General features: G+C 40.3%; 1 protein-coding gene and 1 pseudogene across 3 annotated transcripts in view; both read left to right on the top strand.

Moving 5' to 3' along the window:
* The first annotated feature begins 7434 nt into the window (after window positions 1–7434).
* LOC136170188 (U4 spliceosomal RNA) lies at window positions 7435–7551 on the top strand (annotated as a pseudogene).
* Window positions 7552–15605: 8054 nt separating this feature from the next.
* The window catches only part of RPS6KC1 (ribosomal protein S6 kinase C1), a 195389-nt gene continuing 187245 nt past the window's right edge, over window positions 15606–23749 (top strand). For all 3 annotated transcript variants that reach the window (XM_065936225.1, XM_065936224.1, XM_065936223.1), the window contains exon 1: window positions 15606–15825. In XM_065936225.1, the coding sequence (XP_065792297.1) occupies window positions 15721–15825 (105 nt within the window). In that variant the 5' untranslated portion in view covers window positions 15606–15720. The remainder of the gene's footprint in view (window positions 15826–23749) is intronic.

Here is a 23749-nt window from a genome sequence, read left to right as displayed (position 1 = left end):
CACCAGGGTCTGGTCCATTCAAGGACCAACAAATATATCCAGTTTTTATTTGTCAATTATACCTCAGTAATAGGTGGCGTCAAGGAAGAAGTTAACGACATAACAAGAGCAGAGTATTTGGTAAGTTCCAATTTAAATAATTTTCCAGATATTATTATTGTTATATCTCTACACCAGTTGGACTCCAGTGACATTTGCAGTTAAGATTCATTCACTCTTTCATTTATTCATTTATTCCAATACCCAGCTTAAGAAATAATGTATTAAAAATGTAGTTGAAACCTCTTGGCACTTCATCCACAACTCCTTCATCTCCCCAGATGTAACTCCTGTCCTGATTTTCATGCTTTTCATTCCCATATATGCTGTTATAGTTTTCTATGTATGTAAATATTCCAAACATTATGTAATGTTTTATAAAACATATTAAAACTATATATAAATGGCATACTCTGTATCATTATGCAACTTGCTTTTTAATCTCAACATAATATTTTAGAATTTACCCATATTTATACCTCTATTTCTGATTCATTTATTTTTCAATACTGTACAGTATTCCAAATACAAGTCACAGTTTATTATTCTTTTATTCTACCGGTACACATTTATGTTGTTTACCATTTTTGCTATCATGACTAATGCCACAATTACTAATAAATGTTCTTGTATGTCTCCCTGTTTGCATCTATGATGTTTCTTTATGTGTTCCTGGGGTAGAATTGTTCTGATGATAGGAAACATAAAATAGTTCCATCTTTACTACATATTGCCAAATTGCTCTCCAGAGTGGTTGAACTTTCCTTTGGGGTGTGTAAAAATTTCATTGCTCCAAACACTAATCTCATTTGAATTCCTCACAAAATTTCTAATAAGAACTTTGTTATCTCTATCATTTTCATGATTAAGACAAGAACTTTAGCAAACTTTAATTTTTCATTAAACATTGCTGCCCATATTTCTTGAAGAAGGAAATGACAACTCACTCCAGTATTCTTGCCTGAAAAATCCCATGGATGGAAGAGCCTGGCAGGCTACATACCATGGGGTTGCAAAGAGTCGGACATGACTGAGTGACTTCACTTAACTTCATACTTCTTGAATTTTTGTGCCCTCAACATTAACTTTTTAATAGTACATTCACTAACATATTGATAACAACTGCTTTACTCTTTGTCGTTGTTGAAAACAAAACTCAACTGAGGAAATTTGAAGATATGATTGGCTTTGTTCAATGATTCATGAATCCGGCAGCACCCTATCAAACAGAGAGAAGCCCCAAAGAACTGTGCAAAATCGAAGGCTTTTGAGGCAGAAAGGGGTGAGATAAAGTAGTTTCTAGAAAATAATGGGTTGTTTCAGGGAAGGTCACCTTCCTTTGGTGGACATAAGCATCCTATTGAGTAGACTACCTTGCCAGTGCTGACCAGGTAATTTCAGACTGACTGGTTTAAAATTGCACTCCTGGAAGAGGCTGAAACTGCAATTAGGTTAGGAATTCAGTCTTGATTTGGTGCTACAGGGCTTAGCAAAATGAGTCCATCTGGGGTTTGTTGTTTGTTTTTTAAAACATTGTTTCTCCTTTTTGCAAATGTCTGTAGGTGATACAATCTTTTCTTTTTAGTGTCACTGATAATATCTTCATTCTGGTTTCTCTGTGAGTGATACTTTAGGGTTTGGTATAGTTATCAGTACTAAGATGTGTCTTATTTGCCTCTATTTCCCTCCAAGGAATCCCAGACCATAATTAGATCTTGTATTGCTGGCTTTAGGCTTGTCTAGTTATGCTGTTAAGAAACACTGCACACCCATGGCTGATTCATGTCAATGTATGGCAAAAACCACTACAATGTTGTAAAGTAATTAGCTTCCAATTAAAATAAATAAATAAATTAAAAATAATAAGAAAGAAACACTGCAGGTCCAGCCTGTGAGCTAGTGGACTAGGTCCTGGGTATGAAACTGTCACCTTTCTCCACTTGGGTCATGGCTCTGGAAGCAGTCGTTGCTGTACTTTTCAACCATTTTTTTCATAGGTGAAGAAGCCTGCAGTTTCTGCAGTGAGACTGAATTCATTTCTTTCCTTTCATGGAAGGACTTTAGGTCCATGTGAATGAGCAGGAGCAAAATTCTGAGATGGAGGATCCAGCAGGCCTCAACTTTGGTATTTTTGAGCCTCAGAGAGGTTTAAATTGGTTCCGAGCATGGTAGTTTATTTGTTTGCTTTTTGGTTTTGCTTTGTGTTTTAATTTCTCTTTTTATATTTTATCTCTCATTGCTATGTATTGGAGCAGAGAATATTTCAATGTAAGAACTTACAAGGTGTCTTAGCTGGAAGTCCAAATATGTTGTACCATGTAATATCCAGAAGCAATTTCTTTTTAAGTTCAAAGTATATGTCTCAAGAATCATGAGGACATTGAGATTCAGTGTAGACAGGAAATGGGAAGACTTGTGAGCGTCAAATAGACCTGCAATTTAACAGACATGACACTTCCAGATGTGGTATGTGGCAAATGTATCTCCTCTTTGGTTATAGTTAGCTCATCTCTAAAAGGCAATAAAGATACTTATGAAATATTGTGATGATTAAATAAAGTGATAGCTGTGAAGTATCTGTTATGAGACATAGACAGAAATGTTGATTTTGCATCAACTTTGTGTGCAAAAAAACTTGAACATAACCTTGATTAAATAAACTACATACACTAAGTAGATAATACACATATAACAGAGCTTTATGCAGACATTTTGGGAAACAGTACAAAATAATTAAACACAGAAAATTAAAATGTTATATAATCAAATGTTAAGTAATATAGTATAGATTCAATACATGAGGTATCCACCTAATAATCTCAGGTTTCTTAGCCAAGGATAGATATGCTAATATATGTAATAACCTATTTGAATTGTTGATTGATATAAATGTCTGTTCTTCAAGAAACTTTGTATCTTTTGTTAACAAAACCCTCCAATTCCTGAAGTTGCATAGTCATATACATATGTACAAAACATTTGTATATGAGTATGGGGTATAAATGGAGAAGGCAATGGCACCCCACTCCAGTACTCTTGCCTGGAAAATCCCATGGACGGAGGAGCCTGGTGGGCTGCAGTCCATGGGGTTGCTAAGAGTCAGACACAACTGAAGCGACTTAGCAGCAGCAGTAGCATGGGGTATAAAAATTGTTTTTGCCCTTTTGCACTTATAAAGCAGGATTTGGCAATATGTAGATTGCAAGAAAAAGCTAAAAAAATAAAGATGAAAATTCAAATTTGAAATGTCTCTCGACTCCCACACATGTACTTATACTTCACTCTCAAGTCCAATTTTTGGAAAATGTTTCTGTACAGCCTACCAACTCTCCCAATAAAAATATCTCAGGTTGTCATGGTGACATAATTCTCTCCCCTGCAGAATTTTATTGTCTGGTGCAGTGGTTTCCTAACTCTTTATGGTCATGAAGTCTTACCTTTACTTTTTTCATGCTCTTTCTTATTTTTCCAGCATAAATTGCATCTGAGCCTGCTAGAGTGGTGGCAAATTAAAGGTTTGATTTGGAGCAGGACAGATTTGATGAATGGTCTCACAATAGTGGGACTTCCTTGATAGCTCAGCTGGTAAAGAATCTGCCTGCAATGCAGGAGACCCTGGTTTGATTGCCTTGGTCAGGAAGATCCGCTGGAGCAGAGATAGGCTAACCACTCCAGTGTTCTTGGGCTTCCTTTGTGTTTCAGCTGGTAAAGAATCCGCCTGCAATGCAGGAGATCTGGGTTTGATCCCTGGGTTGGGAAGATCCCCCGAAGAAGGGAAAGGCTACCCACTCCAGTATTCTGGCCTAGAATTCCATGTCCCTGGGGTCACAAAGAGTCGGACACAACTGAGTGACTTTCACTTCACTTCATTTCACTTCACTCACAGTAGCCAATAGTCACTAAATTGGTCTGGAAAGCTGATGGAAGTCTTCATGAGTATATGTTCTGCAGTCTTCCTTGATGAACACTTTATAGCATTCAGCCCTTGCTAGAATCTCTCATTTCTTTCCTCACCTGTAAATGGACTGATCAAATTAAGAACTCTCTGAAACAAAGCAGTTACAGAAGACAGATGATTACCCCTCTGTTTCCCATAAGGCTATGGTAGTAAAATGTCTGAGGTGGGAATGAAATAGGAGGGAAGGGAGCAGGGCCACAATCTTTAAAAGAATGACACGGTCATAGGATTTGACAGAAACTGATTAGAACCAACTAGGTCCAAAATGGCAAGAGATTTGACTTCCAGTAGACCGTGAGCCTCATTAGTTGTAGTACATTAGCATATTAAGTGATACGCCCATGAGCTCCAGGACAGTTCTGAGGCCAACCATAAAAGGTCATAAAGTGAACAGTGGCCAAATTCCTGGAAATCTCTGTTCTTTCCCCAAAATAGTTGGAATAATCCTCCCATTCATTAGCCTATGAAACTACCCAGCCCATAAAAACTAACCCTGCCAGATTTGGGGGCCTCTCACCTTCTGAGATGGCCCACACTCTGTGGAGTATGTTCCTCTCTAAATAAAACCACTTTTTCCTATCACTTTGTCCCTAAATCCTTTTGCCATGAAGCAAGAACCTTAATTCACTGGGAACATTTTAATGTTCAGGCTTTTAAAGCAGAGGTACAACGATAGAGATTTGGCAGTCAGGATATAAAATTTAGTTTAGCTCTTCTCTGCTCTCTACCCCCAAAGTCTTTCTTATTCCCATCTCTCAGTCCTAGGATGGGGACTTTGCAGATTTGTGGGTCTCAACCATGTAGACACTTGTGGATGTCACAGAATAGAGCTCAACTGTGACAAGTGGTCTTGCTGCCTGGGTTGGTCTATCTTCAGGCTCCTGTGGTTATCTTTCTGGGGAGCTAGGAAAGAGTAAGGGCGGATCTCAGCAGAGGTTCTTTAGATACAGAGGAGAATGATGGAACAGCAGAGGAGAGCATGAGGAAGCTGACTGCAAGAAAGAGCAGAAATGCTCTTCATGGTTGTCTAATTCCCATTCGAGGACAGAAACTGTGTCTTTTGTTTGTCTAAATAATGTGGTATTTTATAGTATTTTACCAAGTATTTTGACTTTGTCATGCCAAAACTAAACATTTAGTTGAAAGCTGTATGTGTCTTTCATGAAGGCTAACGTCAAGGTGTAAGGTAATATATCACTTTATTCTCTTTAATTAATCTTTAGTTCATAAATAGTTATCTAAACCTGGGAAGTTTAGGATCCTGGAGGTCAAAAAATTTTAAGGGAATCTTTGGATTATTACAATATTTTAAAATATTGAATAGAAATTGAAGTGAAGTCTGTAACAAGGTAGCAAAGCTTTGCCAAAACCAGTTTCTTGCTTTTGACTGGTACTATGTGAGTTTAATTTGAGTATATATATTTTTTATTTCATTCTGGTCAGAAGCTCAGAATAGTCAGTTATTTTGGGCAAAAAGATAAATAGTTATAACAGTATATTTAATTGGATTGGCAGGAAAAAAGTCTTTAGAACCTTGGGGTTAATGTAGTTAGCAAACAACTCTTCCCCTCTAGCCACTGCAACACTTACCTGGGGTACAAATACAAAGCAAGAACAGCCCCTGCTTTTAAGGTGATCACAGCATAATGGGATGAAAACATCTCAGCCCTAAATTAGCCCACACAATATATCACTGCCCTGTGACAGGAGCATAGTACAGATGAAGAATAGAGAGGTGATAGCAAAGAAGAAGAAATACCTACTATTCCTTGAAAGAGAAGGTTGGGCTGTGAAAGATGACTTCAGAGAGACATTAGTTCTTGAGTGAGCTGATTTCTGAAGGCTGGTTGGAGGTGGTGGGAATTTCTAAAGAAACAGATGGTCTGAAGATCTGGAGGTGTAATATTGCAAATGATTTGACTGAAACCCAGAAAAATGAAATGAGGTGAGCAAGGACCAGACGTAATGGGTCCCAAAAATCTCTGACAGAGAAATCATGATAATAAGACCCACTGAAGAATTTACAGAAGAGTGACCTAATGCCACAACTTTTAAAATGATTTTAATAGGAATATGAAAGGTGGATTGGAAGTGTCTACGGAGACCAGGGGACTTTTATTTGCCTAAAAATTTAAAAAGCTTACTGATTGGGGGAGTTCCCTGGAGGTCCATTGGTTAAGACTTCGCCTTCTACTGCAGGAGGCGCAGGTTCAGTCCCTGTGGGAACTAAGATCCCACATGATGCCCAGCACAGCCAAAAAGAAATAAGTGTATTGACTGGGGTATAAAGTATACACAGTAAAGTAAATAATCATAAATGTTTAGTTTGATAAATGTTTTCATATATATACACTTGTGTATGCATGCTCATTTGTATCCAACTCCTTGTGACCCAAATGGACTGTAGCCCACCAGGCTCCTCTGTCCATGGGATTTTCCTGGCGAGAATACTAGAGTATTCCTCCAGGGGATCTTCCTGACCCAGGGATCGAACTTGCAGGTTGAACTTCCGTCTCCTGCATCTCCTGCATTGGCAGGTGGATTCTTTACCACTGGACCACCTGGGGAGCCCTTATGTAACTATTAACAAGATCATGGCCCTTCCCAGCAGCCCAGAGGAGCTTATAGTGTTCTCCTCATGTGCCCGCCACCCCCATCCTCCATGGAGAGCCACCATTTGACTTCTATCACTACAGATTGGCTGTAATTGTTTTTGAACTTTATATAAATGGAGTCATAGAGTATTTACTCATTTCTGGCAACTAGGCTGAACATTATGTGCATTAACATCAGAATCACTTCTTTTGATCCATGAGCAGGAGTTAATTAAAAAAAAAAAATTTAGTATACGGTGTTAGGTAGGGATCCAAATTCATTCTCTTGCATGTGGATATCTAGTTTTTCCAGCACCTCTTGTTGAAAAGACTGTCTGTTACCTCTCCCCACCCTCTTCCACCCTCCTCAGCCATTGAATGATCTTAAGATCCTTGCTGAAAATCACTTGACTATAAATAAAATATAAATAAAAAATTCAGATTTATTTCTGAATTCTCAATCCATGCCATTTATTTACATGTTTATCCTTATACCACTACCACATTGCCTTGATTACTGTAGCTTTGTGGTAAAATTTGAAATCAGGAAGTGAATCTTTTTTTTTTTTTCAAGATTATATTGGCCATTCAGAGTCCCTTGCATTTCCAAATGAATTTTAGGATCAGCTTGACCATTTCTGAAAAAGAAAAAAAAAAAAGTTGGAATTTTAATAAGGATTCATTGGATCAGTAGATAAATTTGGGGAGTATTGCCATCTTAACCATATTTGAAGCCATGAATGGGGATGACTTTCTATTTATTAATGTATACTTTAATTTCTCTCAACAATGTTTTTAGAGTTTTCAGTGTACAATTCATATTTCTTTTATAAATTTATTCCCAGCTTTGCGCAGTGGCAGTATCATAGCCAATGAGGTTTATCCGAGGCGCGATTATTGCTAATTGAAAAAAAAATTTATTCCCAAATATTTTATTATTTTTGATGGTATGGTATTATAAATGGAATTATTTTCTTAATTTATTTCAGACTGTTCATTGCTAATGTACATAAATAAAATTGATTTTTGTGTCCTGATCTTATTTCCTCCCGTTTAATGGAGATTGTTTATTAGTTCTAATAGTTTTATTGCATGTATGTGTGTTTAGAACTTTTTATATGTGAGGTCATGTCACCCGCAAATGAAGAGTTTTATTCCTGCCTTTCTCTTCTGTGCTTTTTATTTTTTTCTTGTTTAGTTGCCTTGGCTCGAGCTTCTGCACAATGCTGAATAGATGTGGAAAGAGTGTACACTTTTGTCTTGTTGCTAATCTTAGGGAAAAAACTTTTAGTCTTTCACCATGAGTATGATGTTAATTGTGAGTTTTTCCTCAGTGCTCTTTATCAGGCTGAGGAAACTCCCTTTTATTCTTTCTTTGCTTTGTGTTTAGCATGAAAGGGTGTTCAATATTGTCAAATGCTTTTTTTTTTGTGTGTGTGTGTTTAGTGATACTGTCCAGTGTTTTCCCCCTTTATTTCATTAATATGGTATATTACACTGATTTATTTTCATATGTTGAACCAACCTTGTATTTTTGGGATAAAACCTATGTGGTCATGTTATTTAATTTTTAAATATACTCTGGGATTCTATTTGCTAATATTTAGTTGAGGACTTGTTGGTTGTTTTTATTTTTGGCTGCAGTGGGTCTTTGCTGCTGTGAGTAGCCTTGCCCTGGCTGCAGCAATCCGGGGCTACTCTTCCTTGCAACGTGAGTGTGTCTGATTTCAGCGGCTTCTCTTGTTACAGAGCATGGGCTCTAGGCGCTCAGGCCTCAGTAGTTGTGGCGCTTGGGCTTAGTTGCTCCGTGGCATGTGGGATCTTCCCAGACCAGGAATTGAACCCATTTCCCCCACATTGGCAGGTAGATTCTTAACTGCTGGACCCCCAGTTGAATATGTTTACATATATTCATAAGGGATATTTGCAATTTTCTTCTTTGGGGACGGCTCCATCTGCCTTTAGCATGCAGGTAATACTGGCTTCATAAGATGAGTTACTGTTTTCTCATTTACTATTTTTTGGGAAGCGTTTCAAAAAGATTCATGTTAATTTTTCTTTAAATGTTTGGTAGAATTCACCAGTGAAGGCATCTGATCCCAGACTTTTTATTTGTTCAAGTTTTAAAATTACTGATTCAGTTTTTTTTACTCATTATGGGTCTATTAAGATTTCCTCTTTCTTCTTGAACCAGTTTTGGTTAAGCAGTTTGGACATTTTTTGTTTGTTGTGTGTTTTTTTCTTAGCTCTTTGAACATAGCTTCCTCATGAACTTGGTTTTCATTGCCCTTGGTTTTCATGCCCTTTCCTCTACCCTCTCTTGATACTGCTCAATATCAGGAGAAAAAATCAGGAGAGATGAGAACATGAATGATTTCCTTTACTCTCTTCTCTTCCTGGCTATTTCCTGTCTCTCTTTCAAAATTCACCATAGTTTCCCCAGTATCAGAAAACCTTAGCTAATCTTCCAAACAGAATTAGTTGTGCTCTGTAGCACTCCATATATGCACCTGTGATAGTATTTATTTTAATAACAATATACTTTAAATGTTCTTTGCTTTTTCTTCCTAGATGGTTCTTGAGATCAGGGACTTTGTAACTGCAGTGCCTAGTTAGCATGATGACTGTCATATACTAGGTGGTGATTTCAAGTTGAATAAACAAATGATGGATTTAGGCATGCATAATGTTAGTTGCTCAGTCATGTCTGACTCTTTGCGATCCCATGGACTGTATCCCACCAGGCTCCTCTGTCCATGGGATTCTCCAGGCAAGAATACTGAAGTGGACTGCCATTCCCTTCTCCAGAGGATCTTCCTGACCCAGGGATCGAACCCGGGTCTCCTGTGTTGCAGGCAGATTCTTTACCGCTTGAGCTACAGGGAAGACCTTGCATACATAGACTGAGAAGAAGGAGCCAGTGACAAGGAAGAGATTAAAAGTACAGAAAGTAGAGTTGGGATGTCACTGATGGAACAAGGTCTTTAGGTCTGCCAATGAGGATGGATATCAGTACACAGGAAGAGTGATTAGTCCTGGAAAATGAGGTAGGGATATGTCTAGGTCTCAGATTGAAACAGAAATGTGTGAAGATGAAGGGATTGGTACTAAGTACTTTTACCCTCTCTGTAAAGAAGGAGGGGCCAACAGATAAAAAGGCAAGGTGAAGAGGAATAGAGTGTTGAGGAGAACTGCAGCCATTTGGTATGAATGTTGTGGGGAATGAGAAAATCTTGATGAAGGAAGGTAGAGGAATTATCAAGCTGTGGATAGTGACGAATTTAAATAGGAACTCTATCTTCGTAGTAGACACAGGCTCCAGCTTTAGAGTATGAATGGATGAATTTTAAAATTGAAATAGGTTGTGTCAAATAAAAAACATGCACCGTGTGAGAACAATGAATTTCAGTTTTATTCAGGGGCCGCTTTGAGAACAACCGCCCAAGAGATAGGCTCTCAGATAGCTGAGAAACTGCTTCAAAGAGGAAAGGCAGGAGACAGGTTTTATATGATTCTTTTTTTTTTTTTTTTTTTGCTGGGAAAAACATGAAGTAGTGAAACATTACTGCTAGTCACAGAAAAGCCATCACAGTTAATGATTTTAATGCTTTTCCATTTATGGAAGATATAAGAATCTATTGTGGTGATCCAAGGGTGAAAGAGCAGATAAAACCAAGGAGGGTCTTGGAATGCAGGAACAGAAAAACCAGACCTTTATTGTCCTTCCATCCCCCATGCTGTAACTATTAATGGAACAATATAAACTGTCCCCCCCTCCTATCCCATAGGGAGATGGTATTTGCCCTACTCTTTCCCCACCCAGTATACATGCCTCATCCAATCAGCAAATGACCGCAAGACCCCCATCCCACTGCTTGTACCCTGGGTATAAAAGTGGACTAAGGACCCCCATTCAATGTCGGTTCTTCCTTGAGCTGGCTCGCTGTTCTAACAGCGTCTCCCACTCTAATTTAAACTTTACTTTCCCTCTCATTCGGCCCCCTGTCTGGAAATTCTTTTCCACCACACACCTGGACTACGACATTATTGGTGACCCATACGGGAACCTTGGGGTCTCTTCCCCACCTCCTCGCCTCTCTTTTTCATAGGGACCCTCTGCGAACAGGCAAGTGCTGTGGAAGCAACTGAGGAACTCCGGCCAGGGCTCCCCTCTGGTGTGTTCCAAAGGCCCCACTGCACACTGCGCCCCAGTAGCTGCTGCCCGAATGAGTGAGAGTTTCTCCTTTGTCTTCTTTCCAGCTGAGGACTAGGCCAACGCGATATTGTGTGGGCATGGGTCAGGCACGTGAAAACCATTAGGGCGCCTGCCACATTGATAAGGGGGACACAGAACAGATCAGGCCACAAGGGCCTCCGCCCCCAGCAAGACAGCTTCCATGCACCGAGTCAGGCACATCGTGGTTGAGGCAAAACAGAGACCATTGTCCCCGGCCACCGCCTCCCTGATAGGATTGTAAGGCGGATTCCTCAGCGTTCTTCCCTGTCACCCTCACTTCTTTCCCTTTTGGTCCGGATTGACTTACAGGAGCCTAGATGTTGCTTTCATGGCCCTCAGTCAGAATCCCGACTTGAGGGGCTCAGGCTGCATGTGTCTTTCTGTTGCCTCCCTATCTCCTGCCCCCTCTGTCTCTCTCCATCAGATTTCCTAGACAACCGCTACTCGACCTTTCATATCCACACGATCTCTAGGAAAGGATTCTGAGGTTCCCTTTTGTCCAGATCTTTCTCCTATATTCAAAAGCCTGAAGAATCAAAAACTCTCCCAACATTCTAAAGAACCCCCTTCTAACTACGCTTATCTCTCAGGCGGCTGCTGCTGAGTCGCTTCAGTCGTGTCCGACTCTGCGATCCCATAGACGGCAGCCCACCAGGCTCCCCCGTCCCTGGGATTCTCCAGGCAAGGACACTGCAGTGGGTTGCCATTGCCTTCTCCTCTCTCAGGTGGAAAGGGAACCAGATTTCCCCCACTCCAGAACATCCTAAAGAATTCCCTTCTAACTACTCCTGTTTCTCAGGGTGGAGAAGGACCACGCTTCCCCACTCCTGCAAATTCCCTTAGCCCTTCAGATTCTTCTGATGGGACAAAGACCTCACTTCTCACCAAAGGGACAATCCAAGATTTTCGTCAGCTGATCTGCCCCTGATATCAGAGTCAATTTGAGCACTAGTTGGTCTATATTTTAGCTATAAAACTATGACCCCAGAAAGGAAAGATGACTTTTTGACAAAGGATGGCCATGATTTTCTTTAGACTCTGGAGAAAACTGGTTAAAATGATTTTTTTTTCCTTGGAAACTGCAAAACCAGTTCTTTTTGCATATGCAGTTAAAAACAACTAGCTTGTTAAAAGTCTTGCCTAGGGAAAAGCTTGAGGTTAATCCTTTCATGTCCTTGAAATACATAGCCCATTTGCCTGAGACCTCAGCCTTGGGCAAATTGGAACTTCAAGCAAAAAAAAAAAAAAGGGGGGGAAGGGTCGAAGAGACATTTTAAATCTCAAGAAGCAAACTATTAGATCTCTGACTGTCTGTCTGTCTGGATTTATGTATGTCCCAGTGTGTGTCTTTTTTTTTGTTTGTTTCTTTTTTTAATATTGCTGAAGCTGTAAATGAGTTCTAATTTAATTGGCCTAAAGAAAAGTAAGCGCTTACAAATCAGACAATTTCTAAATACAAGAGAAATTAACCTAAATGAATTTCAGATTCATGTGAACTGGGAAATGATATTAAATATCTAATATTAATGTTTGTTTGCTAATCTAACATAGACATGTCTAAGAATCATTAACATTAGGCATATTTTCATTGTGCCTAGGTTTATTATAAGTTAAATATTGTTATATATATATTTTTTTGTTATAGTGTTATATCTGTTACAAGTTTGTCAGCAAGGAAAGTACCTCAAGTGAAGAAACTTCAAAAAAAAAAGTAATGAGATAGGAGCTTTTAGATAAACTATTAAGAATCATTATACTTTAGAAATGTCTCTCTAAAACAGTCCCTCTAGATTTTTGTAACCTGAATTTCTAGGGCTATGCTAAACTAAGTGACTGATTTATTGAATAGCTAGATCATTTCCAAATAAAATGAGATTCTGAAACATTCATTACTGAACACTAATTTCCTCTTATAGAGAAACTAGAGATTTTGGACTATTAATGAATAATGTTTGATGCCATCCTGAGATGTTCTCTAGAATTTTTTTAGAAATTGTCACTGGTATTTACGTTCACCAATGTAGAATGCTGATGTAAAGGTCAGTTCTTGGTTGCTTAAGGAAAGTACGATGTGTGTTTTCAGTAAAGAAGGTATGAGGAATGAAATTACATTTTATGAAGGGAAAAGGAAGTAAGTCTGACTTACAGGTGGCTGTTTCAGGATGGGAACAAAATAATGGGTACAGAAAGTGTTAAGAAGTTTTGATGGAAAGTGCACTCCAAGGGAAGAGTTTTGTGCATAAATACAAGTTTTCTTGAGATGTTGAACTGCCTTTGATAACCGATTGTAAGTTTCTTTACCTCTGAAGTGATCTATGTTTACCTTTGAAATCTTTGTTACTTTGGCTAAGTGAATATACAATTTCACAGTGACTTATATGATCCTATCTGACTGACATATGACCTTACTAATAACTGCTAGCTATAGGTATATTATTTTCTATGTCACTTGTTTCAGACGATTGTTTCTTATGTTACCAAATGTGGGACTGAGCCTGTGATAAAATGCTGATATGCAGTTCCATGTGAGATCAATGATTGTAATAATGTAACTCTAGATATGGGAAGAAGCAACAAGAGGGAAATTCCTCCTGAACCAAGAGGCTAGTAAGACAGACATGGTCCAGAGACTTTTGCTACTCGCAAGGCCTGGTCCATTAACAGCACACTGAGGGGCCTGTCAATGGAATCTTCATTAGACCTGGGAATGAGCCTTCCCAGCACCACGGGACACAATGGCCATGAAATGCCCCCAAAGCGTGGTCAAATATGTGGCTATGAAGGGACCCTGCTGACTGGAAGTTGGCACTTGCCAGCTGCCTCTACAAGGATTACATCATGACCACTGCAAGCTGCTGACCTTCAACATCCCCTGAAAGGAGTTCAGGGTGGAGATCAGAAATAAGGCACTCTGTGCTTGGGAAAAACCCAGAAGAACTGGCCTTCAGACGGTCTGATGTTTTCAGGTGAAGATTTTATGAGCCCAAATTCTTGCATCTTCTCATACCTAGAGAAGCACTAATGTCACGAACCAGTGTCTAGTCCTGATTGTCCTGGCTAGCTCTTCAGCAGCTTTTCTACTTCTAGTACTCTCTGGGTCACGTACCTTTAACTTTCTCATTAAGTTTGTTTCTTCTAGAATACAATAAATCTCCAAGTGGTAGTATGATAAGAATGTTCCCTGGCCAATACCCAGACAGTGCTGAAACAAGCTGCCTTATCACTTCATGGACTTTCCTCTCCCTCCGTAAATGCACCCTGACAGAGAGCAGGCGAAGGGAACCCAGAGCCCCACTACACCTCTGTACAGTCTGGAGAAGCCAGAGCGATCATCGCCCCTTTTCCTTTGAGACTGGGTTCCCAAGTGCCTGAGAAGTGAAATAGGTAGATAGTTAGACATGAGCAGGGTATCAAAAGAGGCCAAAGAATCGGCCCTAAAAATAGTGGGAGGACTGTGGTGACCCAAGGACGAAAGACCAGATAAAACCAAGGAGGGTCTTGAAATGCAGGAACAGAAAAACCAGACCCTTATCATCCTTCCCTCCCCCATGGAACAGTATATATTATATACTATATACTGTGTACATTATATGCATACTATTTATTAATGGAACAGTATAACCTATCTCCCCTCCTATCCCATAGAGAGAAGGTATTTGTCCTACTCTTTCCCCATCCAGTATACGTGCCTCATCCAATCAGCAAATGACTGGAAGACCCCTATCCCACTGCTTGTACCCTGGGTATAAAAGTGGACTAAGGACCCCCATTCAACCTCGGTTTTCCCTTGAGTAGGCCCGCTATTCTAACAGCATCTCCCACTCTAATAAACTTTACTTTCCCTCTCACTCTGTCTCATGCCTGGAAACTCCTTTCCAACCCATGCCCAGACATCTATGAAATTTTCCCTTAGATATGCAACTTAACTATCTAAGGGTTAGTATACTCAAAGCAGGGAATGCATATTAACTTCCCCTAGTTTGAATTCCCCTCAGGCTGTACTCTCAGTGAGCACACTGCAGTGGGTTGAAGTTTAATCCTTATAAAACTCTTAAGACAGGCAACTTTTTTTTTTTTTTTTTTTTTTTAATTTTGGGGGGCTTGCTGTGGCTCAGCTAGTTAAGAATCTGCCTGCAAAGTAGGAGACCTGGGTTCGATCCCTGGGTTGGGAAGGGAAAGCCTACCCACTCCAGTATTCTGGCCTGGAGAATTCCATGGACTGTACAGTTCTTGAGGTCACAAAGTCAGGACACTGAGTGACTTTCACTTTGTGGTTCCCCTGGTGATTCAGATGGTAAAGCGTCTTCCTGCATTGCGGGAGAGCTGGGTTCAATCCCTGGGTTGGGAAGATCACCTGGAGAAGGAAATGGCTACCCACTTCAGTGGTCTTGCCTGGAAAATCCCATGGACAGAGGAACCTGGTAGGTTACAGTCCATGGGGTCGCGAAGAGTCGGACACGAGTGAGCGACTTCACTTTCGCTTTGTGGTGGTATAAACACAGGTGCACAGATGAACTGAGTTTGTCTTGAAAGAAGAGTTCAGGGGTTGTGGGTATTTAAACCAATGGGCCGCCAATAAGAAAGGAAAGAAGATACTAGGCTGGGGTATCCCTCCATCTCGTCGCTGGCGGTGCCATTGCCTGATCCTCGCTCACTTGCCAGGCTCAGGCCGGGATGGCGGTCTGGGTCTAACGTGGAGTCTCCCTCCAAGGACTGGAGCCCGGGTCTGACCCGGAAGCTTTTCCGCGACCCCGGAAGCAGAGCCCAGGGGCGGAGGCGCCGCCGATGAGCCACCGCCTCCTCGCCGCCTGGCCGCTACTTCAGAGAACCGCGGCGGCGCCGGGTTGCACTGATGATCCCCGGCAGGCGGCGGCGACAGAGGCGGCGGGAGGATGACCTCTCCCCGCGAGCGGGGTGCCGATCTGGCCCGATTCTACACTGTCACGGAGCCCCAGCGACACCCGAGGGGCTACACGGTGTATAAGGTCACCGCCCGGGTGAGTGCAGTTGCCGGGCGGGGGTCGGAGTCTGATCAGGGACGAGAGACAGGCGTGGACCCTGGTGTGGGGATGCCGGATGCCAGGTTGCGCCTAGTGCCGGGACAGGCGCCCGAGGTGGGGACTTGAAGAAGGATGCGGTAGGGGCAGAGCGTGGCGAGTCCCGGACCGCGCTGGAAATGGTCTCAATGGTGTCCCCATTCCAGGGTGGGGCAGACGTTGATGATTTTTAATAGATGACTCAGCCCCATCCCACTTGGACTTTCTCATCCGAGGCTGAAATATGCAGAAGCTGTTTTGCTTGTCTCCTAGGGATAATGCAGGTTTAAAAAAAAAAAGTATTAAATTGATGTACTATTTGACTTACGTAATAGAGGGTATTTCTTCCCTTCCTTCTGGGTTGCACAGAGGCAGATAAACGCTTGGGAAGTATGTCAGTGGCAGGGCCACCATCCTAGGACCTCTGTAACTGCTTGTGTCTTTTCGCCTCTGAATTTTTCGTGGTTTTTCGTAGGAGACATGAGAAATTCTGCTAAGGGTGTCTTGTGTGAGTTGTCTTGAGAGCACATTTGAAAGTTGTGAGGCTCCTTTACATCGACTGATTGATACAGTTTTTAGTACCCACTTTGTTCATGTTTCATTGCTCTTTCGTTGAGTTTTAGAGTTTGCGTCTTCCTCCTTGAAATAAGAGTAATAAAATTAAATATGAATATTAAATACAAATTAGTATTAAAATTACATATATGTATGTAATGCATTATATGTAGTATGAATGTATGTGTGTATTAGGCATATGTACACATCACCCAGTTAAATCCTAATTTTAATGAAGGGGAAACTATGGTTAAAGAATGTTGTAGCTGGCCCAACTTCACATTGCAAGGAAGTAGCACATCTGGGGTATGAGGTCAATTCTGTTTAACTCCAAGTTGTAAAAAAAAATGTTTAAGAATTAACTTCATCATTGATTGTTAAAAAAGAGAGGTACAGAGAGTAGTAATATTACAGTATACGTTTGGGGGATATAGTACTCTTGGGTGATAGATCAGGAAGTGGGCCTTGAAAAGAACCTTAAAGGTTAAATAGATTTAGATCTGCAGAGTTTGGAGCATGGGAATGGGATGTGCTTTTTGGAATTGGTGCACAATTCAGACAAGTGTAAAAGGATAGGATGGGCAAATTTGTGCAAATGTAGTAAGACCAGGCCTGGTTATTGCAGAGGGTTTTACCAAGAATACAGAGAAAATTGTTACTCTCTGTTTGCAAGTAAAGTTGTTATATAGGTGGAGTGTTAGTTTCAGCTTAAGAAAAAATTTCAAGATTAAGGGTGTTCTTACTATAGCCCCCTTGAAAGCTTCTTTTGGCCCTTCAGAAACCTAGACTTGGTTTCCTGAGATAGTTTGTGAAATTAGAACAATTTTCAACATACTTAATGCCCTAACTCTAATGTTCCCCCTCAGAGCACCCTGTTCCTCTCCTATTATAACACTTATCACGGTTATAATATATTGTATTAATCTGTTTGCTTGTCTGTGTCTCTCAGATTTAGAGCAGGTCACTATCATTGGCATTTGTTTCCTTTTGTATCTCCCAAGGCTTTGTGGGGCACAGAGTGCCTAAAAATTATTGTTTTCCTCTGTGTTTTAGGTAGCACATTTACTAAATGTTTAGTTTCAGGTACTATGATCTCTGAGGGTTACAAGGCAGAATAAAGTGTGGACCTTCTTTTCAAGGATACTTATAGTTTACTGTACTTGAAGTAGAGTGCAAGGTAGAAGGTGTTAAATGCCATAAAAGACTACAGAAAAGAGCCGTGGGGTTTCAGAATACAGAGTTTCTAGCTCAAGGGATCAGGGAACATGTACCAATTAAGATAGGTGGTGAGAGATGGGAAGAATCTAAATGGGTGGGATAAGTGGAAAGGGCATTGCAGGTAGAAGGGGTGTGTGAATGTGTGTAGAACTTGAAAGAAACTGAATGTGATTATTACTTGTAGTCTTACTTTACAAAAGGAATGGTTAATCTAATTGAGATCTTAAATATCTTTTTTAAAGCTGTAAACTAACATATGACAACATCAATTAGAAGATAACGTAGCACATTGCCTGTTCTAACCAGATCTGTGTAATATGTGTATTAGTTATCTCTGTGGTTATTTAACTAGAAATTGCTTACACTGTCTTTTTTTTTCTCCTTGTAAATATTTATGTCCTCATTTATTGCTTATGGTACAGATTTTATTTTCTGATTTTAAAGATTGAGGATTAATAAAGAGATATACCTAAAAAATAACTGCTTAATAGTATAAAATATAAGTAAAATATTTGTTATTTTTTGAAAGTTAAAGAGAAAGACATCTTACCTCAGGAGAATTTATCAGGTAAGTAGTGCTCCCCTGAGAGAACTTTGTGATATAAAAGTGTCCTGTTTATGTTCCCTATTACTGACTGACTTATATCATTAAGGAACAATCTCTATATTCTTGATTCTTGCAAGGTTCTTTATTTAAGAATAGAATTAGAATCATGGGAATTACCGTTGCTAAGTTTTGGGTAGCATAAGAGCTGTTTCATATTCTTAAATCTCCTTTATACTTTTTTTCCCCCCCCAGTTCTCTGGAAGCTGGCAGGCTTAGATAACCTTATGGCCAGTTACAAGCTTGCTAACGGATTTCCTAGTTAAATCCTGTGTTGCTTATTAATTTTCATCTTGAATAAGTACTTCTGTTCAGCATTAGAAAATTCTTTTGTAGATTTCCATTGATTCTTTAGTTAAAGGAGATGCAGATGTAAAAGAACCATTCACATAGTGTTTTTGGTTGTTTCATCATGCTAAGTTTACAAAATTTGGATAAGGTAATATAGATTTCTTAACAGTATTAAGTAAATAGTAATTCTTGCCTGTATTCTTTCATGAATATGCAAAGAAAATCTTACGTTTCTATTTTTGAAAGACAGTGCTGCCTTATGACTTTGTTTCTATTGAGGCGTAGTTTGTATGCAGTCAGATTCACGACTTTAAGTGTGCAGTTGGACGAGTTTTGACACGTGTCTGTATTGTGTAACCACCGCCACCACAGCCGTCACTGCAGGAGTTCCCTCATGCTCCTTTGCAGTCAGCCCCCCTCCCCACCCCTGTCCCTCGGCAGCCGCGGGTCAGCTTTCTGTGGTTGTCCTGCGCTTTTGTGTGGAGGAGGGATCTGACTCCTTTAACTCAGCATGGGTATTTGAGATTCATCTTTACTGTGTATTTTTATTCTCCTTTGTTGCTGACCAGTATCCCCCCGTGGGCTTCCCTGGTTGCTCAGTGGTGAAGAATCCACCTGCAGTGCAGGAGAGCAGGAGACGTGGATTTGATCCCTGGGTCGGGAAGATCCTTTAGAGGAGGGCATGACACCCCACTCCAGTATTCTTGCCTGGAGAATCCCATGGGCAGAGAAGCCGGACAGGCTATAGTCCGCAGGGTCGCAAAGAGTTGGACATGACTGAAGTGAGTGAGCACGCACGCACCGTGTATGATTATACTAGGTTCATCCATCCACATTTGGCTTGATGGATATTTCAGTTGTTTCCAGTTTTTGGCTATTATTAGTACAGCTACTATGAAAATTTATATACAAGTGTCAATGAATATGGGCTTTTATTTCTCTTGATAGCACACAGCCTTTTTATACCTTTATACTAAGATGACATCTGATAGTCCTCTTTCTTTCTCAAAATTATGTTGGTTATTCTAGATTGTTTGCATTTTTAGAAAAACTTTCGAATCAGCTTGTTAAACTGCAAACATGCCTACTCAGATTTTGATTGGAATTACATGAAAAATATGGGGCTTTCCTGGTGGCTGGTGGCTCAGTTGTAAAGAATTCATTTGCAGTGCAAGAGCCAAAGGATGTGCAGGTTTGATCCCTGAGTCAGGAAGAGGAGGGCTTAGCAACCCACTCCAGTATTCTTGCTTGGAGAATCCCGTGGACACAGGAGCCTGGAGGACTACAGTCCATAAGGTTCCAAAGAGTTGGACATAACTGAAGCGACTGAGCACGCATGCAGGCACGTTGAGAATGTACATCAGTTTAAATAATATTAAATCTTCTAATCCATGAACACAAATCTTCCATTTATTTAGCTCTTTAATTAGAGTGATATTTTCCAGTTTTTGGTGTGCAGGTCTTGCACATAATTTGGGTTTGTTTTCAAACTATCAGAACACATAAGTATTTTACATAGTTAGCATTTGCTGAGTTTTAATAGCGCACATTTCTGTGGTGCTCAGAGTAAGTCAAGCGCTATTCTAAGCACATTATATAAATTAGCACATTTTTCATGGCAGTGCATTGAGTAGGTGCAGCTATTCTCACGTGAGGAAATTGAAGCATCTCCATGGTAAATAACTTGCCTGGGGTCACACGACAAATGGTAGAGTTTAGATTTGAACCCTGGTAGTCTACCAGTCAAAGTGCTTATTAATCCCAGTGCTGTGCTGAGTTCCTAAACACACTTTAATATTAGAGGCTGTGGGTATACTGTAGTTTACAAAAGTGATAGATGCAAATATACTACAGTGATTAGGATGTTGTGAACAAAGGGGAACAGAAAATGAATAGAAGTACTCGACTTGAATCTGAAAATTGCCTCTTCCAAAGCTTCAAATTCAAGCACTGTTTGTATTGCTTGGAGGGAACCTGCTCTCAATTCCTGACCACATTGTTGTATGGGATGCTTGTGCTTGGAAAGATAATTACCTGTAGTTTCCTAAGTATGCTGGTACACTCAGTTTTTCGTGTGTGTGTGCCACGGGCATGCGTGTGTGCTCTGCCGTATCTGACTCTGCGATCCTGTGGGCTGTAACCAACCAGGCTCCTCTGTCCATGGGATTTTCCAGGCAAGAATATTGGAGTGGGTTGCCATTTCCTCCTCCAGGTCTTCCCAACCCAGAGATCGAACACGCATCTGCGTCTCCTGCCTCTCCTGCATTGGCAGGCAAATTCTTTATCACTGGGAAGCATGCTTCCTTGCCTCTCTGTTAGATGTGGTTTTCTCAGTCTGGAATGTGCTTCCATTTTGTCTTGGCAATCGCTGCTGTCTCAAGTGACCTCTCCTGCCCTGTGTTCTACAGGAAGCCTTTCTTAAATGGAGAACTCTGTATTGTATTAGGTTGGTGCAAAAGTAATTATGGTTTGCATTGTTGAACTTTGCTGTTTGATATTGGAATACATTCTTAAATAAATGTGGTTATGTGATACATCATTTTAATGCCCTTTTCTTGCTTTATGTTTTCTTGTTAATGACTTAGTGAAAGTGAAGTTAGTCGCTCAGTCGTGTTCAGCTCTTTGTGAACAGACCACCAGGCTCCTCTGCCCATGAGATTTTCCAGGCAAGTTTACTGGAGTGGATTGCCATTCCTTTCTCCAGGGGATCTTTCTGACCCAGGGATCGAACCCAGGTCTTCTGCATTGCAGGCAGATTCTTTACTGTCTGAGCTTTCTGTTTATTTTATATTGATTTTAGACTAGGGAAATGATGTTAGACAAAAAGCACATTCTAATGATTTTCTCATTTGAGTTCAAAATGGGTTGTAAAGCAGCAGAGACAACTCACAAGATCAACAACACATTTGGCCCAGGAATTGCTAATGAACATACAGTGCAGTGGTGGTTCAAGAAATTTTGCAAAGGAGATGAGAGCTTGGAAGACAAGGAGCATAGTGCCTGACCATCGGAAGTTGACAATGACCAATTGAGAGCAATCCTCAAAGCTGATCCTCTTACGACTACACAAGAAGTTGCTGAACAACTCAGCGTTGACCATTCTGTGGTGGTTTGGCGTTTTAAGCAAATTGCAAAGGTGAAAAACTCAATAAGTGGGTGCCTCATGAGCTGACCAAAAATTTAAAAATATAGTCATTTTGAAGTGTTGTCTTTGCTTAGTCTATGAAATAACAATTAACGATTTCTCAATCGGATTGTGACGTGCATTGAAAAGTGGATTTTATATGACAGCTGGTGATGACCATCTCAGGGGTTGGACCGAGGAGAAGCTCCAAAACACTTCCCAAAGCCAAACTTGCACCAGAAAAAGGGTCATGGTCATTGATTGGTGGTCTGCTGCCATTCTGATCCACTACAGCTTTCTGAATCCTGGCCAAACCATTACATCTGAGAAGTATGCTCAGCAAATCAATGAGATGTACCAAAAACTGCAGCGCCTGCTACTGGCATTAGTCAACAGGATGGGCCCAGTTCGATGACCAACTGCATGTTGCACAATCAGCATTTCAAAAGTTGAATGATTTGAGCTACAAAGGTTTGCCTCATCCTCCGTGTTCACCTGACTGCTCGCCAAATGACTACGACTTCTTCAAACATCTTGACAACTTTTTTTTTTCCATTTATTTTTATTAGTTGGAGGCTAATTACTTTACAGTATTGTAGTGGTTTTTGCCATACATTGACATGAATCAGCCATGGATTTACACGTGTTCCCCATCCTGAACCCCCCTCCTACCTCCTTCCCCATCCCATCCCTCTGGGTCTTCCCAGTGCACCAGCCCTGAGCACTTGTCTCATGCATCCAGCCTGGGCTGGTGATCTGTTTCACCCTTGATAATATACATGTTTCAATGCTGTTCTCTCAGAACATCCCACTCTCGCCTTCTCCCACAGAGTCCAAAAGTCTGTTCTGTACATCTGTGTCTCTTTTTCTGTTTTGCATATAGGGTTATCATTACCATCTTTTTAAATTCCATATATATGCGTTAATATACTGTATTGGTGTTTATCTTTCTGGCTTACTTCACTCTGTATAATGGGCTCCAGTTTCATCCATCTCATTAGAACTGATTCAAATGAATTCTTTTTAATGGCTGAGTAATATTCCATTGTGTATATGTACCATAGCTTCCTTATCCATTCGTCTTGACAACTTTTCACAGGGAAAATGCTTTTGCAACCAGCAGGAGGCAGAAAATGCTTTCCAAGAGTTCATAGAATCTCAAAGCACAGATTTTTATGCTAAGGGAATAAACTTATTTCTCATTGGCAGAAATGTGTTGATTATAATGGTTCCTATTTTGATTAACAAAGATGTGTTTGAGCCTAGTTATAATGATTTAAGATTCACTGTCAGAAACTGCAGTTACTTTTTCACCAATCTAATATATCCCTCCATTAAAGCCTTTACGTTATTGTACTTGTTTGCTTCTTCTGAGGGCAAACTGTCTTTTTAACGTATTTTTGGTGCCTAACACAGAGCCTGGATATAGTAGGGACTTGAGAGTAGGCTGGAAAGAGGCAGTGTTTTCCTCTCTGTTATCTTTTAAATTAGCATACAGTATAATTGATATTTTGTTGTGTGATTTTATGAATCTTTACACATGAATGGATTCACATATCCTCTGTCATAGTCAGGAAGCAGAACAGTTCCCATCAGCCTCAAAAACTCCCTCTGCTTTGGCTGTTTTACACTCTTCTCCCACCTCTTAGTCCCTGGCAGCTGCTGTTCTGCTCATTGCCTCTCTGCTTCTGTCCTTTTGAGGGCCTTTTATGAAGAGGATCATAGAGTATTTAACCTGTTGAGATCATCTGTTGCCCAGCTTTTTCAGTGGATTTGCTTTCTTACTGTTGAGTTTTGATAGTTCTTTTTGAATGTAAGTTTTTTGTTGGATATGTAGTTTGGAAGTGTTTCCTCCCAGTATGTAGCTTATCTTTTCATTCTCTTAACAGTGTCATTCACAAAGTAAAAAATTTTAATTCTGGTGAAGTCTAGGTTATCATGTTTTTCTTTTATGGAGGAAAAATGGGCTTTTAGTGCTGTATCTAATAAAATCTCTCTGTTGACACCAGGTTTTAAAAAATGTAAACCATTCCTGTTTTCATCTTGTTTATTGACAACTTATATGCTCAAATATTAACATTTTAATGTTAAAG

Source organism: Muntiacus reevesi, chromosome 5 (assembly GCF_963930625.1).
Source record: "Muntiacus reevesi chromosome 5, mMunRee1.1, whole genome shotgun sequence".
In the NCBI taxonomy this organism is placed as follows: Eukaryota; Metazoa; Chordata; class Mammalia; order Artiodactyla; family Cervidae; genus Muntiacus; species Muntiacus reevesi.
Note: the sequence above shows the minus strand (reverse complement) of the source record. Positions and strands in the feature narration are given on the sequence as shown.